This window comes from Pithys albifrons, chromosome 16, assembly GCF_047495875.1.
Source record: "Pithys albifrons albifrons isolate INPA30051 chromosome 16, PitAlb_v1, whole genome shotgun sequence".
Taxonomy (NCBI): Eukaryota; Metazoa; Chordata; class Aves; order Passeriformes; family Thamnophilidae; genus Pithys; species Pithys albifrons.
Window position 1 is genome coordinate 7,145,522 of NC_092473.1, and position 16,204 is coordinate 7,161,725.

The following is a 16,204-nucleotide window of genomic DNA, read 5'->3' on the forward strand; positions in this document are numbered from 1 at the left end:
GAGTTCAAGACCCTGCTCAAAATGAAGACAGACGTTAAGTAATCAATAACAGCTGGAGTAAACCATGGCCATGACCTCTTAAACAACTTCTGGGAAAGCTGCAGATCTTCTATGGGTCATAATGAATTTCAGAGAATTCATGGCTTCGCTACAGTCTATGGGAATTTCATCACTGCCAACAGCTAAGCCAGGGCTTGAGTCTAAGCATTCCCAAACAGCAAATGGAGTCCCAGAGCCCTCCTTGGCAGCAGCAGATGGATTCATTCCATGTGAATCTATGCCCCATTTCTACAGTGCCAGATCAAAAACATACTGTGAAGATTTAGACATTTAAAAACTGTACCTGTGTTGCTGTAGCAGCATTAGGGGTTACAGGTGATGGTGAGTCACTTGTTTTTGGCTCACCAGGGGAAGCTGCTGAACCCTGGGATTCTTGGCTGGCTGGCTGATCTGGGGATAAAGCATCACTGCTGTCTTCATCAAATGAAAAATCATCCAAAGCTTGAGGATAATTCTCTTGTCCAACTGCTAGAATGTTGACAAAGAAACAAACAAAACACATTTTTTTTAGTTGCACAAATTAAATTTAGACATTCAGAGCAGAATTAGCTATTTGCTGGAAAATGATCAGTTTTCAGCAGTCTAAACATATGGTACCTAAGTATTTATTGTGTTTCTAATGACAGCCATATGAAATCAGATGCAAGGAATCACTAAAACCAAGTGTGTAGCAGAAGCAGTTTCAGTGAGAGATTAAAAGGTATGTTCAACACATGTGGAGTGCACACAGACACCTACAAGAGGTAGAGTAATGGCCACAGATCTTTGATTATTTTGTAATAATTTTTCTTAAGAAACAGTTCTTTTCCAAGACACTACTATACCCCAACTATATATTTCTAACTTAAAGTTCCCAATAAAAATAGGATGACTTTAATTAAATGATGACAGAGTTTAGGACTCAGAAGCTGACAGAATAAGTAGTAATAAACTTAGCATATGTTTTCTTCTATTGAACTTTACCCTCAGGAGTTAAATTATTGTTTTCCACTATGCCATGTGTATAAGGCACAGAAGATGTGGGATTTCTACTTGCCTATAATAGCTTCTTTAACACTGGAGTCTACAGGAAGAATATTTTTTTCTACCAGTTCCATGGGGCCAGGTCTCTGGGCAATCTTCTCGTTCAGGTCATCTGCCAGCCGAGCTCTCTTCAGTTTCATCTGAGTGGCCTGGAGCGAAGGCTCTGCAACCGTCTCTGAAAGGAGGTCCTGAATTAAATACCCTGTTCCAAGCTTTCCCCGCTTTCATGACAAACAACATTGTCTTGTTTTTGCAATAACCATTCAACTTCTGTCAAAAGCAGCCCAGTATTCTGAAAATTCACAAATTAATAAGCAAAAGTAAGATGTTTTTTAACCCCCTGTTTATGGTTTTTAGAAATACAATCTCCTTTTTAACAGCAGTAATACCTTTGCTAAACATCTGTACAATGTCCAACAACAAAGCAGAGAATATAAAATAAAGTGCCAGTTATAATCTAGAGCATTTGTTGCTCTAATGGTTTACCAGTGGGATCTTTTTGGACTTCCTCTTCACAAATATCTTTAAAAGGTGACCTTTAAAAGTAGTTTCTAGCACAAATTTGAGTCTTCAAAACATATTTTCAATGAAATTATGGAGATGATCATTATGAATGTGATCCATCAATGTGGAAGCTCTTACCGGGATTTTTCAAATGCATGTTTTGAAATAGAATGGCCTTTAAACTCACGTGGATTATGGTTATTTGGTAATTTCTGTACTTGGTCAGTTTAGATGCAACACAGAAATGAGCCCCAGTCAGGCAGAGCCTGTTGTTCCCAACGACCTGAGCAACAAGGAACATAACACAGCAGGGTGACAGCCCCATTGGTTCGAGGTACTCTGGGGCAGGGGCAGCACGAGGCTGCCAGGCCATTTTAGGGCAGAGAACTGGGGCAATGTGAACACTCCACGTACATACACCATGATAAAATTACCCCTACAGAACAAGAGCAATATGCAAGAGCAAATACACTGTGGAAGTGGAGAAATAGAGCACATAAACCTTCAGAAATAATTCCCACTGAAGTGTGGCTCAGTCAGAAATGGGGTGCACAGCAGGGTCCCTCCTGCCAGAGGCCCAGGGGTCAGAGCTGGACGCACCTTCCAGGATGTGCATCCTGACCAGCTCCGAGCGGTCCGGCCTGCTGCGGATCTTGTGCTTCAGAAAATTCTCGGTCTGGAAAGGAAGGAGGGAATGGCATTAGCTCCTGCTTACCAGAGAAATGAGAGCAGTCTGAGAAATGCCCTTTCCCCAGTCAATGAATAGGTGCAGTTTCGTTCAGGTGGATGGACATCACTCTCAGAACAAGGGCAGCAGAGGGTTCATTTAGTCTTCCTTTGTTTTCCTACCAGTTAAGCAGTGCTAATGACTTTCCATCCTCCCAAACAAGTTGGGAACGTTTCTGGATTTGATCCCATACCACCACATCATCACAATAGTGTAGACTGGCTACAGAAATAGTGCACAAGCAGAATTTACCAGAGTGCCCCATCCTTCAGTGGGGGTAGCTATGCATTACATTGTGACCATAAGTTTATCCCCCTCACCTTAATCTGTGACATCTCAGGAAAATTCCTCTCAGATTTGACACCCATATTATATTTTAATGAATTCTTCCAAGATAAAAGCACTTTATTACTGTAATACTAATTTTCCATGTACTTAGAGAATTTAGTACCACATGCAACTGACTATCCATTTTCTGATGTTAATCCCAAGTTTACACAAAGTGGTTTACCCTGGCTCGCTCCAGGCTCTTTATCTGCTCATGGAATGCAGCTGGGCTTTTCAAAGCTGTGAAGGGAGAGTAAGAGTTAAAATTGGCAGAAGTGATTTTCCAAAGAAATAACCTAATCAGTATGTGTGTATGGCTGTTTAACACCACCTCAGTCGTGTCTGCATCTGACCAGGCTTACACTGGATTCATGCTAGTTGTACTCACCCATATTTAGCAGAAATGAGCAAGACTCCTACACAGAATACTTGAAGTCTTTGGTTTAACAGATATTACCATGGAACAGTTAACTTTCTCACTATGTACAGCGGTGTTTATTTACCAAACTGTTCCACAGTAGAAATTTTATTAGGCAAGGTTCAGAATGCCCAAATACCATTTCATTTATTCCACTGTATTTACTGTCAGTCCATACCTCAAACTTGCTGGTATTACAGAGAACTGGACTGTCCCTTAGGAACTATTTGTGCTGACTTTTAGAGGCCTTAAATGTTCAGATTAGAGAACAGAATGATGGTTAGCTGCTAAATAGCCAAAAACAGTAAAAACCACTATTCAGCTAGAAATAACATACACTGCAGAGTGCTTCCTCTGAATTGAATTTCTGAAAGGGTGACAATCCATCTAAATTGCCCTCCTTTTGGCAGAGATGAGATACCAGAGTACAGAATCTTTAACGTACTCTGACAGTTTAGAAGTTGTTTCCCAGGTTTCACTCAAAACCAAACACATTGTTCTGTTCCTGAAGGTAATCAGCACTGCAGACCTGGGGGTGAGGATGCTTTGGAAAGCAATCTCAAGTCTTCTGCACACTCAGAAACCTTCAAGGACAGATGAGCTTTAAGATACTGTGCTTTCCAGCTACAATTCACCAGTGCACACTGGGGTGCTTACAATCACTTGACATAATTGTATATGTTTCAATGGCTGGGGTTGTTTGCTTTTGATAAAAATCACTTTTCACAGCTGAATCTCTTGACAGCTTGGACCTGTTATCTTGTGCCCAGTTTCCTTCCACACTGTCCACTTACGGACTCTCAATGTTTTCTGTGCACCCTTCCTTTTTTTGGCAACCCTTGCCATCCAAACTCTTGCCTTTGTTACTAATGTCCACTCAGTTATGTAATTCCATTTATTCAAGATATTAATCATAATTATATTTAAATAGATATAATCAAAGGAGAATCAGACCATGCCTCCAAATCCTTGTGTTTTCATCACAATGGCTACTTTAACTGACACGTGAGGTAACACAATGAATTTACTACGTGCTTATTGGGGTTACCAAAAGGACTCCACAAGTCTTTTCTAATGCTGATGTTGTTTTCAATGAATCTCACATCTTCATTATGTGATATATATCCCAATCCACACATTACAGAAACACAAGTCAGTAGAAACACGGGTCTTACGTGGCATGATGCCCTGGTCCACCAGCTGTTCTCGTGTCCGTCTCTGTTGCAGCCTCAGCTGAAGTACTGCCAAAAGCAAACATTGATTGCTGTGTGAGCACACTGTCCCTCAGGGAGTGCAAAAACCCAAGTATTTCAACTTCAGAAATATCTTTTCTCTGTGTATTCAGACCCAGCAGTAACCTCTAAGTCACCTGCCATTAAGGCACAGCTGCTGTTAACAGAGTTCAGAGCAATCACTCCGAACCCACACTTACAGGAGTTTGCTGCTCTGTGCTAAGGGCCCTGTATTTCATACACACATCCTCCTTTCCTATCAGCAGGGCCTCACAAGGAGTATTAAGCACACATCAAGGAAACAGTGAGGTAAAAAGTTTACACCATAAATTGTGACACAATGATTACAGAGCCTTCTTGCACGTCCTAAACCAATCTGATGTGACTTCACTGCTGAAACAGAAATTTTGTTTCCAGAGCATTTTAGAAGAAAAGCTGTATGTATTTGATGTTTTTCCTTAAGGATTTTTTTTAAATATAAAGGCTGATTGTACATTTAAATAAACCTTGCTGAAACAGAGGAAACTGAAGAGATGCCAGATTTTACCTGGCTTATTTAAAAACACCAAGAAGTGATACAGTCAGGAACAGACCTTGTCCTGTCTCTGAACATCAGAAAACGCTGTTTCCCTGACTGAGATATGTGTTACACTTCAAGGACAAAATAAATCCAAGACTGTCAAATGTGGAAAAACTGCTCACGAAGTTTCTGAGGTAACTTCTTATGTTTCATTACATGTAATAAAACACACAGTTTCTCATTGTTACTCTGTGAGTAACCAGTGTGACACACATTAAATATTACAGCAGGACCCACAGAATCTGGGGGAGGACACAGACAAAGGCCTTATACTTTCAAAGATTATGGCTTTTTTGTAAATATTTCCAGGAAAAAAATTAATACAGAAAAAAACCCAGTTGTTTCTTTCTTCTACTGTTCCTTTCCCCTTGTTTCAATTTCTCACAATGCTTCATTATCTCTTTGACACATTTAGCCATTACCCCAAAGTGAAATTTCATCTTCTGAACAAGGGGTGGTCAAGAGAAAACATACATTAAAGATGTAATATTTACATTCCTAAATTCAGACTCGATAGCTTATTATGGATGTATGATTACAGTATGCTGTACCCATTGTATTTCACAAGGAAGCAAAACAAGCTAATGCATTGTGCAAAACATCAAAATGAATGTAATTGCTAAAAAATTAAGCTAAGGACAAAGTTAATTGTTTCCAGAATTTAAAAGGAACCAGCTTATTTCCTGTTCTGCAGCACAGGAAGGATACTCCTCTGGCTAAAGCATTAAGACTGGGAATAGCAAGTCCTGGAAACAAGGACATTATTTTCTTGTGTCACACAAACACTGAGAGTTGAAATACAAACATTTCAGGGCTGTGGCACAGCAGATCTGCTCAGACCTTACAACATTATTACACAAGAATTACAAAGGACAGAGATGAGAGAATGCAAAAATAACAATACTAAAATATAAGTGTAAGCTTTGCTAGGACGATGCTTTCAATGTTGGTAAACAGAAGTGGGAAAGAACATCATGACTGAACATCCTGTAATGAGCAGGATTTACAAATGTACATGATGGGAAGCCCTGCTGGTATCTGTGATTTGTGGCTTCAGTTACAATCAGACATTTGGCTTAAGCTTTGCAGAAAGAGTAAATCTGACCCACATCCTAAACAATGTCCAGTCTAACAGGAGAACACCCAGTGGAACTCAGTAAAAGGATGAGCAGCACAGTAGGAATGTACCTGCACATAAACCTCATGTGCTCATGAGTGAAGCTTTAGTGTTCTTTAGTAAAAATATATAACCAGTCCCTCTTGTCTCTCATACGGCTCCCTGTCCACATCTCTGTGAACCCACACTGGGCATCACAAAGCAAACAAGGGAGGACTTTGAAGCTGTCCCATCTGTACTTGCACAAGTCATAAAAACTGTGGGAAAACTGAAAATTGAGAGATCTAGATGATAAAGAATGTGCAGTTATTCACTTACTAAATAAATATCATGAACTTATAGATTACATAATAAAGAAAGGCCAGCCTGGAGCATGACTAATAGGGAAGCACTGCAGGGGGAATACTAAAGAAGAGATGACTCACAGTTAGAAAGATGGAATAAGAAGATAATAATTGAAGATTTTGACTTAACCAGTCCAAGGAGGTTAAACAGAAACAAAGCTGGATGAAAACCAGATGTTTGCTTTTGCAATCAACTCCAAAATTAAGAAGGTTAAAAAAGGTTGGGTGTCTAAATTAAAAAAATAAATTAAAAAATTGAGCAGTTGAATGCATTATTAAAGAAAACTAAATAGAAAGCAATTGTGAATAAAAACTCTAGATATATTGTTTCTGAAAGCTGAAAAGCTAAAAAAGTGTTGCTTTTTCCAAGCAAACACATCAGGGAAAAAGCCAATATTTATATATCTATAAAAGACCTAAGGACCTAAAAGAGTTTTAGTGTCCACAGTGACACAAATTTAAAAGCAGAGATGTTTCTAGGGAAGAAATGATAACACCTGTACTTGAGTTGCATAACTACATCTGGGCAGAGCACATGTGGTGTCCAGGTCTGCAGTCTCTGGCGTGTGGGGGACAGACATCAGAGCCGGGCTTGGAACACTGGAGCTGAACCTGCAGCAGGTGTAAAGGAAGGGAGTAGCAATGAGGTTTGTGAAAAGCTCAGGAGAAAATGGGGACTCACAAAAAGCAGCTCAAAGAGCAGCCAGACAGACAGGAAAATGGGAGTCATGGAAACTAAATCCCAAGTTTTCAGTAAGGAAAATATGATGAAATTATCTTCAAAGTCAAGGATGAACAACGTGAGAACTGCACTTCTGGCAAAGAACTGGTCATTTACTTCAGTGAGAAACTAGAATAGAACACAGGTTGGTTTAAATCTAATGTAATTAAAGCTAATACAGACTTTGCTTATCACATATATAGTAATCCATACAGCAAGAGATTTCTAGAAAAGTCAGTAACACAACGCAATAAATCTAGTAGGGATGGATGAGATGGGAGGGCACAGCCTCAGGAAAAAAAATCTAAATTCACTGAAGCATTATCCAAATAAAATATGTATTTTGCTACTTGTCCTAGGGTGGGTTGGGGGTTGAGTTTTTCTTCCCCCTCCCCGCTCCCCTTTATTTCAAAGAACCATTTACAGATAAGCCAGCACAGGGTCTGGGGAAGGGAGAATTCAAACGCCATGAGGTGCCGGTACTGTACTACACAGCAAAGTTCCCTTGGAACGGTACTTACTCCAACACGGTGTTTAACAGATTGTTCTTATCTGGGTAAACCCATTCAGCTTGTTGCCAGATAATTTACCTCTCACTTTTTCACTTCTAGAATCAGGTAGTTACTTACAAAACATCTAAAATCATAGAAGGTGATCTCTGAAATAAAGTCCTCAAATTAACAAATATTTAGATATGTTAATACACTATTAATGTTAGCAACACTCTTCCTCCTATTTTAAGTGCATATGCAAAAGAAGGGCTGTGTTAACACCACTGAGCAAATGTAGTTGCTATAAGATGGTACAAATACTTTGCACTTCACATTATCTGGCAGGAATCCTCCTTCACACCACTGCAACTCTCAGAATTGTCTGTGAACTGCTTCTGAATAAAAGCCATGCACAGAGAGGTCAGTCAAATTCCTGTTTTGACTGAGGGAGGAGGGTGGACATTCTTTTTTCATTTTCAAGTTAATGTATGATTTTAACACTTGAACACCAAGAGATTCCAAAATTTCCACGTGTTTTTGTCAGTCAATAAAATGATCATTAAAGCTTGGGTAGCTTATTTAATACTCACTGACGAAACAGAAAGGCATAATCCCTGCTCACAGTCAGAACATCTGGTTATCTGACTCTCAAAGGCAGCAGAAGTCTTGTGACTGCACGGGAGGTGCAGATTTGCGCCAGAGGCTGGTGCTCCCACTCCTCCAGCTTCCTCCAGTGCTGGCCCACCAGGGAATCGGCACCTCCCCGCGCCAGGGCACGGACACCGCGGTACAGAGGGACAGTCACCTGGTCACAGGGGCACTTTATCGCGCAGAGCTGTGTTTGTGTACAGCAGGATCGTGCACAGACAGAGCCAAACGCCGCCGCTCTCAGACTGCGAGTCCCGCTCGGGGTCACACACACCGTGCCCTGCAGGGCACACGGACCAAGCACAGCCAGAACGAGCAGCTCCTCAACATCCCGCGGAAGCCCAAGGGGGGGAAAACTGCTACGAACAAGCACTGCAGGAGACACATCCCGTTCTGTAAGAGGCCCTTGGAAGGGCAGGAAACAGAGTGTTCCAGTCACGGCTTACTCGGTGTGAATGGCAGAATGAGTGAAAATAAAGTGTATTATTAAATCACCTCGAACAAACAGCTTTTATCAAATCTGAGCAAGTGATTTCTGTTACAAATCTGTAAAGTGTATCCTATGGAAGAGCAGTCTCCAAGTAGTACTACATAATCACAAGCACTGGAATGTAAAGAGGCCAAAAATAAATTGATAGTTGTGCTGCAGGAACAATGCTATCTGTGCTGATTGACAAGCTTTCACCACTGCTTCTTGTCTTGAAACAAACCAGTACACAGGCTGTGCACAGTTCCAGCACTAATAATTCCACATCTAACACAGTTCATTACATATCCTATTATTTTAACATCAAACTTTTATCTTTTTATAAAACTACTATAAAATAGCACATAGTCGGTGCCATTTCATAATTATACAGCTGAAGGAGAAGGGCTCCATCACACAGTTCTTTCAAACAGCAGCAAGGAGAAAAACAATGCATTAAGATTTTTTCAACATTCTGTATGTAATCTCACTATTTCTCCTGAAGTTAAAATCCAGTGGATATTAGCTATTTAAACCCTTAAAACTGCAAGTAAAAATGGGAAAATGTAATGTCCAACATTCCTGCATACCCCCTTGGAAATTTCCAATCGGTAGAAACTCCAGTGCAGTCTCTAGGCTGGCTGCCATGGAAACAGCCAGTGCTGGGAACAGGGCCCTTTCCTTTAAATGAAGAGCTGTTACACTGAAAGCCTCCGTTCCTTTCTGCCAGCTCAGAACTGCTTTCCTGCAGGCAGAGCCGGTGCCACGCTGGGGACGGAGAACAGCATGGATGTTCCCAGCGGCCGGGCAGGGGCTCCGGGGCAGCGGCTGTGGAGCGGGGGCTCCAGGACAGGGGCTTGGGGCAGGGGATGCGGGGCAGGGGCTCCGGGACACTGCTGGACTCTGCTACCCCAACCCTGAAGGCACTTCTAACGAGGGCCTTGGCACCGGGACTGTTACACCAACACACGTGCGTGAACAGCAGGGGGGCAGTGCAGGGAACAGGGTATTTCATCACACGTGGTATTTCATACCACTGATCGAAGCTTTGTACAAGAATTCTGGGCCAATCTCACAGGGCAACAGCTGCAGAACTGCAGGACTGGAGTACCAAGCACTTCTGTACATCCTGCAGTTGTTACCCCGCACCCCAAACCCCAACTGCTTGGACTTCTGAACAGCAAAACTTTATGCTGTGCTGATTTTCCAGAGATTTTGCTTTCTCCTGAGTCGTGATTATTTCTCTCTCAACTCTATATGAGCTGCCGTACTCTATTTATAATTATTAAATGCTTTATTGAGACAAAAATGGTGAATCTTTTCTACTAATATCTGTTCTGTGAATAAAATTGGAATATGGGATGTTTAGTACAGTGAGTAAAAGAAAGAGCAGGTGACATGCAAGGTCCACATTTCAGGGAGGTCAGGCAGTCTGGCAGTTTGCACATGGCACTACACGTTCCACCTGACCAAAGTCAGGAATCTGGTAATGTAACATTCACTTCATCCATATGGCACATCAGAGAAGGGAGGAAGGGAGGAAGGACAGGGGAAACCATGACAATATTTAGCTACCTGTAATTTGCTGGAAGTGATTCCATGTTGTACAGCATTTAAAGATAAAATGCATTTGAAATTGTGGTACTCACTTCCCATCAGCCTGAAGATACTGATACAGTATGTTAAATGCTCCCAATCAAAAAAAATATCACCAATTCACCTTGTGGGAATAAACCAAAACCAGACACTATCTAATCATGAGTGAATATGTTATACTGGTTTAGTCTTCAAAACTTTCACATATGCCAGGGTATCACTTGAAAAAGAAAATATTTTATTTATTTTTACTTGTTTTTATCAAAAAACCTCCACCTTACTGATTTTTATATAATTTTAATGTTCTTATTTTCCACTACTGTATGTGTGATTTTTCTCTTAAGACTATACTTAAAATAATTAAGGAAAGTGAAACAGCTCTTTTGCAAACATATTTTAAGTAATTATTCCAGTCATACTTTCACTGCAGCTTAGAAATGTTCTGGATGAATGTAGAGTATGTGAGATGAGACTACTGAGGGCCATTTCACATAATCTCTTCAGAATTCTGGAGGGAAACCCTGCAGGACTTTCAGATCTTTTAAATTACACCACTGTGATTAGAGCTCCTGTCTGTGAGCCGGTAATGATGCCATGAAACCATTTCCAGCAGTAACACCATCCTACTGAAAGCAGAAAAAGAAAACCTAGATGGGAGAGAGAGCTAAATGTAAACTTAACATTTAAAACAAACATATAAAGCATAACAATATCATTAGCTGAGAGGCTTAAATGACTAGGATATAGGACAATCCGTATAGTATCCTATTGCTATGGCACATGTTGCTTAGAAACAAGCCAGAACATAAACAGAAGTCTCCAAACAAATTACCAGGATGTCTGCTGGGATGAATATATAGATATGCGTGCATATGTAAAAGCAAAATCTATACTTTTCACAATTTTGTTTACATCTTTAAAATGAGAAAAATCATGACCATCTTGAATGAAAATCATGAATAAACTAAAGCTTGTATTTCCAATTTCTGTAAAATTGCACATTTCAACAATAAAATTTTCTAAATCTTCAAGTATGCCTATCCTAAATACAACCTTCTGATTTTTAATGCAAAAATTATTTTTAAAAAATAATTTGCACTTCCTCAAATACTACTGTCAGCCAAGAACTGCACTGTCAAAGGACTCAGGAAACTTGAGTTTAAATTCTACATCTATTATGACTTGCTTTGTGGTAATTTGGAGCACGTTACATTGATGATGACAGATGATTTCCAGCCAAGCCCTCTCCATTTTCCATGCTATTCCTGGGCACAGTAGAGCCAGCAAACAAAATGCACACCCAAGCAGAATCTCCAGCTCAGGCAGTTACACGTTAATTCAAAGCACTGAGGAAGGGGCATTTCCCCTGAGGTCCTGCCTGCAAACTGGGCTGTGAGCAGGGGCCCTGTGTCAGCTCTGCCCCACAGACACCGCCAGGTTCCTGCAGAGGGAGGAGCCCAGTGGCTCACCGTGATGAGGCCAATGGCTCACAGTGATGGCACAGCTCTGCACTGCCAGGGACTGTGCCCCAGAGAGGCTGAGGCACACACACGGTGTGCTGGGTGGGAAAGGAAAGGAGAAACCCCCAGCACAGCAGACAGTGGTGCCATAACTCAGCAGGATCTCAAACAGGATTATTGATGGGAAGCCAATGGTCACTGCTTGCTCCTGCTGCCCCAGCACTGTCAGGGCAGCACCCTGAGCAGGATGAGACCCAGCCCTGTGTCAGAAGAGCTCCTCAGTAACTGCTGGTCACTGGCCCCACTCCCTCCAGGCCTCCACAGTCACTGGTGCCAACACCAGGAAGCTGGCAGGAGGCAGGGCAGGGCTGGATGACACTACATCTACTGTTGGCAGTAGCAGACTTAATCCTGACCTTTCACAAAACCTTCAAGAAATCTTGTCATTGCCATTGCAAGTTTCTTAAAACTCTTGGCTCACCACCATATTTCTAACTGTATGCAGATTACACACAAAATCAAATTAATACATCATGGCTTTGGTTTATTGGTGTATTTAGGCATGTCTTTATTATAATGGTATTACAACATATTATGTATTTAAGTGCTACACTGAAGAAGAAAATTTTGAAAATAAGTGGCTATTTATTTTTAAGACATACAATTACCCCACTGACATTATGGACACTGTTTATGGCAGATTTTAACACAGCCTCACAGGAACAGTACACTGAATTTATAGTGCTTCCTTTATTAAAACTAAGATGACAGGAATATCTTTTTCCTCCAGTATTTTTCTCATTATCTATGTCTCAAGAAACATTCCTGATAGACTGCCACTGAGAAGGGCTCATAAAAACACCTCTGAACACCAGATAATACAACTGAAGAGCTTTTCCTTTATAAAAAATACAAACCAACTGACACCAACAAATCAACACTACAATCTGTAAGCATGAAATGCACCATAGGAGAGGTCAAAAGTATTATCGGTGCTCAACATGCCAGCAGTGGCAGGAAGTCTGTTGAATAAACAATTCTCATGCAATATGGATTTGATTGCAAGGGATGAAGGGAAGAAACCCTTCCTGACTACACCTGGTAATCTGTTAACCAGACAGCATGAAGACAATTCCAGTGCACACCTGAGAAATCCACTCATTCCACCCTGTATCCTGTTTCAGGCGCTTGCCAGTCTCCAGTTCCTCACAAAACAGTAAATTTATAATGCAAAACAAATCCAGGAAAGAAATTATGTTTCAAGGTGGAAAGAAAATTTCCTTCCTGGTCAGTCTTTTTTTTTTTTTTCTTAAAGCAGTTTGCAGACAATTAGTACTTTGAAGCCCAGACCATCATATGGAAAAGGTGGTGCAAACCAACTGGGATCCAATCTCCTTTTAAATCCCACCTAAGACAGCCCCACACTGATCTGATGCACCAGTTTAACACTATGTCTTTCAAGAGTTCTGCAGGAGCTCATCCATCTTTATATTAAAGCAATTTTGGGTGCAAGGCAAAGCTTCACCAACTCCCCAGTGCTCAGTTAGAAACCTCTCAATGTGCAGTCATTAAATACACTCCCAGCTCCTCACACGCCCTGGTGCCACTGGTTCTTCCCCACTGACTGTGCACGGGGACAGCCAGATCTCATCCAAGCCTTCTCACCTGAACTTGCTGCATGTTTTGGTTGCTCACCTGACACTGCTCCAAAATGCTGCTGTGGGATGTGCAGCCACTGCTCAGGCACTCTCAGCCTCAGAGCCAAAAAGCATTTCTGTTCCTTGCTCACACAAAAGGTAATTTTGATAAAATAAATGAAAGAAAGAACTGTTTTCCCAAAACAGACAATATGCAACAATAAGATCTGAGCTATTCACAAGAAGGCAGGGTAATTAAGAGGATTTCCCACCATGCTACAGGATGCTGTAATGTGCATCAGTAGCCCAAGCAAAGGAAAAAAATCATCCTTGTAATCTAACCTGCCAATGCCCTCAGTAAGAATTTACTGAAGACAATTGTTGGGGGTTTTGTTTCCAGCAAAAGTCTCTTTCCTTATGAAAAAATACTAAATAAAAAAAAGATCAGCAGCTAACAATTCACTTAAGGTACTCACTGCCAAAATTTGCACTGTACTACCTCAGGATTTTCAGATTTACCAAACCTGTGCAAAATAGATTACAAAACAAAGGCACTTCCTGAATTACTGGATCTCAACATGTTTCACCTGGGTTTGCCACTAGAATTACATTTTTAATTTCTGCAGGTTTAACCACTTACATGTGGTGTTTTAAGTATTTTTGGGTCAAACAAAAAAACATTTGATGATTCAGGTGGCAAAACCAGCCACATCATTTGAACTAAAGGAAAAAGACAGGAGGAAGGAGAAGGAGGGGAAAAAAGAGAGACAGAATGGCAAAACTTAGAATATACTCTTCTGTAAAATAAGTTATCTGTAAATTATTTTTTTTAAAAGTCAAATGTTCTCTGTAATATTATTTAAGTAGGATTAAATTAATAACTGCAATAGAATTTTTAAAAACATAGAAAATACCTGAACTACATATTTAGTAATAAGTTATAAACTGAAAACCTGAAGCTCTGTTTTAGTCTCTCTAGGTGCAAATCAAGTGGATTTGAAATGTTTTCTATAATTCATTCTCTATACTACAAGAAAGAAAATGCTTGTTTTTCTAAGCTTTAGAAAGAGGAAAGGCTGGAAGAGGAGATCCTGTAGTCACTCAAACTCTCAAAGAGGTTCATTATTTTAATAACTGCGTTGCCAGCTTCAGAGAGATAAAAGGATAAGCAAAATTCACCAGGGAAAAGTGAAAATGGAGAGCAGGTACTAAAGCAGAGAAAAGGAAGCAAAGAGAGTGATTGTGGAAAACAATTATATCTTCTTTTATGCACTGAATAATTTAAGCTCTAAAATATTCATTAATTTAGACTGGAAGAGTGTCCCATAATTGCAGGTTTTTTACTACTCTGACAGACCATCATTATTGTAATGTACATTCTTTCATCCACTTTCTACATAACTGACATGCTCCAAAATGACTGAAGATAATTATTACCGTGGTTACTCATTAGCCCACCTACACTACCCACCATGTTAGTTTTTCCCATGTTTTTCTCCCTTTATTTCTTGGTAGCTGAGCTTGGATAGGTTTTGTTTTGCCCACATCAGTCCCTCCTCTGTCGCTCTCAGCTCCCTCGCTTTGTTCAATCTTGCTGTTGCCCCCCAGAGCCCCAGAGCTGCCCCAGCACGTCTAACAGGGCCTGGTTGGAATGGCAAGGCAAAGCCACCAAGGAAAAGGAGTCACTGTTGGCCCTTTCTCTCAATCCCTGTCTTGCAGTCAGTGCTTTCCTGCTGCAAAGGGAGCAGAACTGTTCTGCTTTCAGCCACCGCCACATGCAGCAACACTCAACTTCTTGTCTTTCTGATCAGTAACAGACCTTGGGTATCAGCACATTACATAAAAATCAGCCTTTTCCCCAGCTCAGCTCAGGCTGGACTGGCAGGTACTGAATCTAATAATGAATACGGGCTATCTTTTTGCTACTTTAAACATTCATTAAGGTACACATTTAAAAATAAATGAACAAATTCCCAGAACAAACCCAGCACTTAAATTCTGAGAGAGGCATGATCTCACGAAGAAGTCTTGCCACAACACCAAGAAGAAATCTCTGAATCACGGAACAGCCCAGAGATATCTAGAGGAAAAGGCAAGGCAGAGCAGTGCAAAAGGAAAGCAGGGATTTTGTCTACTACAAACAGTTTGTGTCTGGTTGAGTGCGAAGGTGGAGTTTGAGCCAGAGCTGCAGGAGCCCGGGGTGTAACTCACCCCAGAACTCGGCCTGTGCTGGGCAGGGCCCCCAGAGGGCTCTCCCTTCTCCCCCTTCACCCAGGCCAGCTGGAAGGATCCCCAATTTCCCTGTCTCAGCAGCACTACTGCCTCCACCTAACAAATATCACTTACAATTAATCTCGTATACTACTGATTATCAGCTTTAAATAATGCTCCAATACTGCTCTTTCACAAAGTAATGCCTGTGTGTTACACTCATGTAATGCCCAGTCCAAATCCGATCATTTAAGATGACACAATGTGGTTTGAAAAGCACAAATTTCAAAAGCAGAGTCAAATCTAATTTAGAGTGTGAGGGAAGAAGGGAATCCCAGAGAAAGACAGGAGCTGAGAGCAGCACTGTTGAAAATGAGGTACTAATGTCTAATACTAACGGTTTGTGGCGTTTTATTTTGACATATTGTATTTAATGGCATTTATTTAACCAGTATATCAACAGTAACATTTTGAAGCACTTTTGCAGGACAATTTCAGAGTACTTCATTAATTCAGCACTAAATTGTACTGTGAAAAGATTACTTAATCCCTCCTTTTTCTTCATACTGCAATTTCTATCAAGTATCATCATCGTTATTTAATAGTCTCAGGTAAAATTCAGAATTTAATTTTTTAAGAGGG

At 40.7% G+C, this 16,204-nt stretch overlaps 1 protein-coding gene across 6 annotated transcripts in view; it reads right to left on the bottom strand.

Moving 5' to 3' along the window:
- MRTFB (myocardin related transcription factor B) overlaps positions 1-16,204 on the bottom strand; it is a 70,545-nt gene that overhangs the window by 23,130 nt on the left and 31,211 nt on the right. For 4 of the 6 annotated variants that reach the window (XM_071570747.1, XM_071570742.1, XM_071570743.1 and 1 more), the window contains 5 exons: positions 4,235-4,300; positions 2,826-2,881; positions 2,188-2,263; positions 1,097-1,258; positions 344-528 (listed from right to left, as the gene is read on the bottom strand). In XM_071570747.1, the coding sequence (XP_071426848.1) occupies positions 344-528; positions 1,097-1,258; positions 2,188-2,263; positions 2,826-2,881; positions 4,235-4,300 (545 nt within the window). The remainder of the gene's footprint in view (positions 1-343; positions 529-1,096; positions 1,259-2,187; positions 2,264-2,825; positions 2,882-4,234; positions 4,301-16,204) is intronic. The other 2 variants (XM_071570744.1, XM_071570746.1) reach the window with 1 other exon arrangement.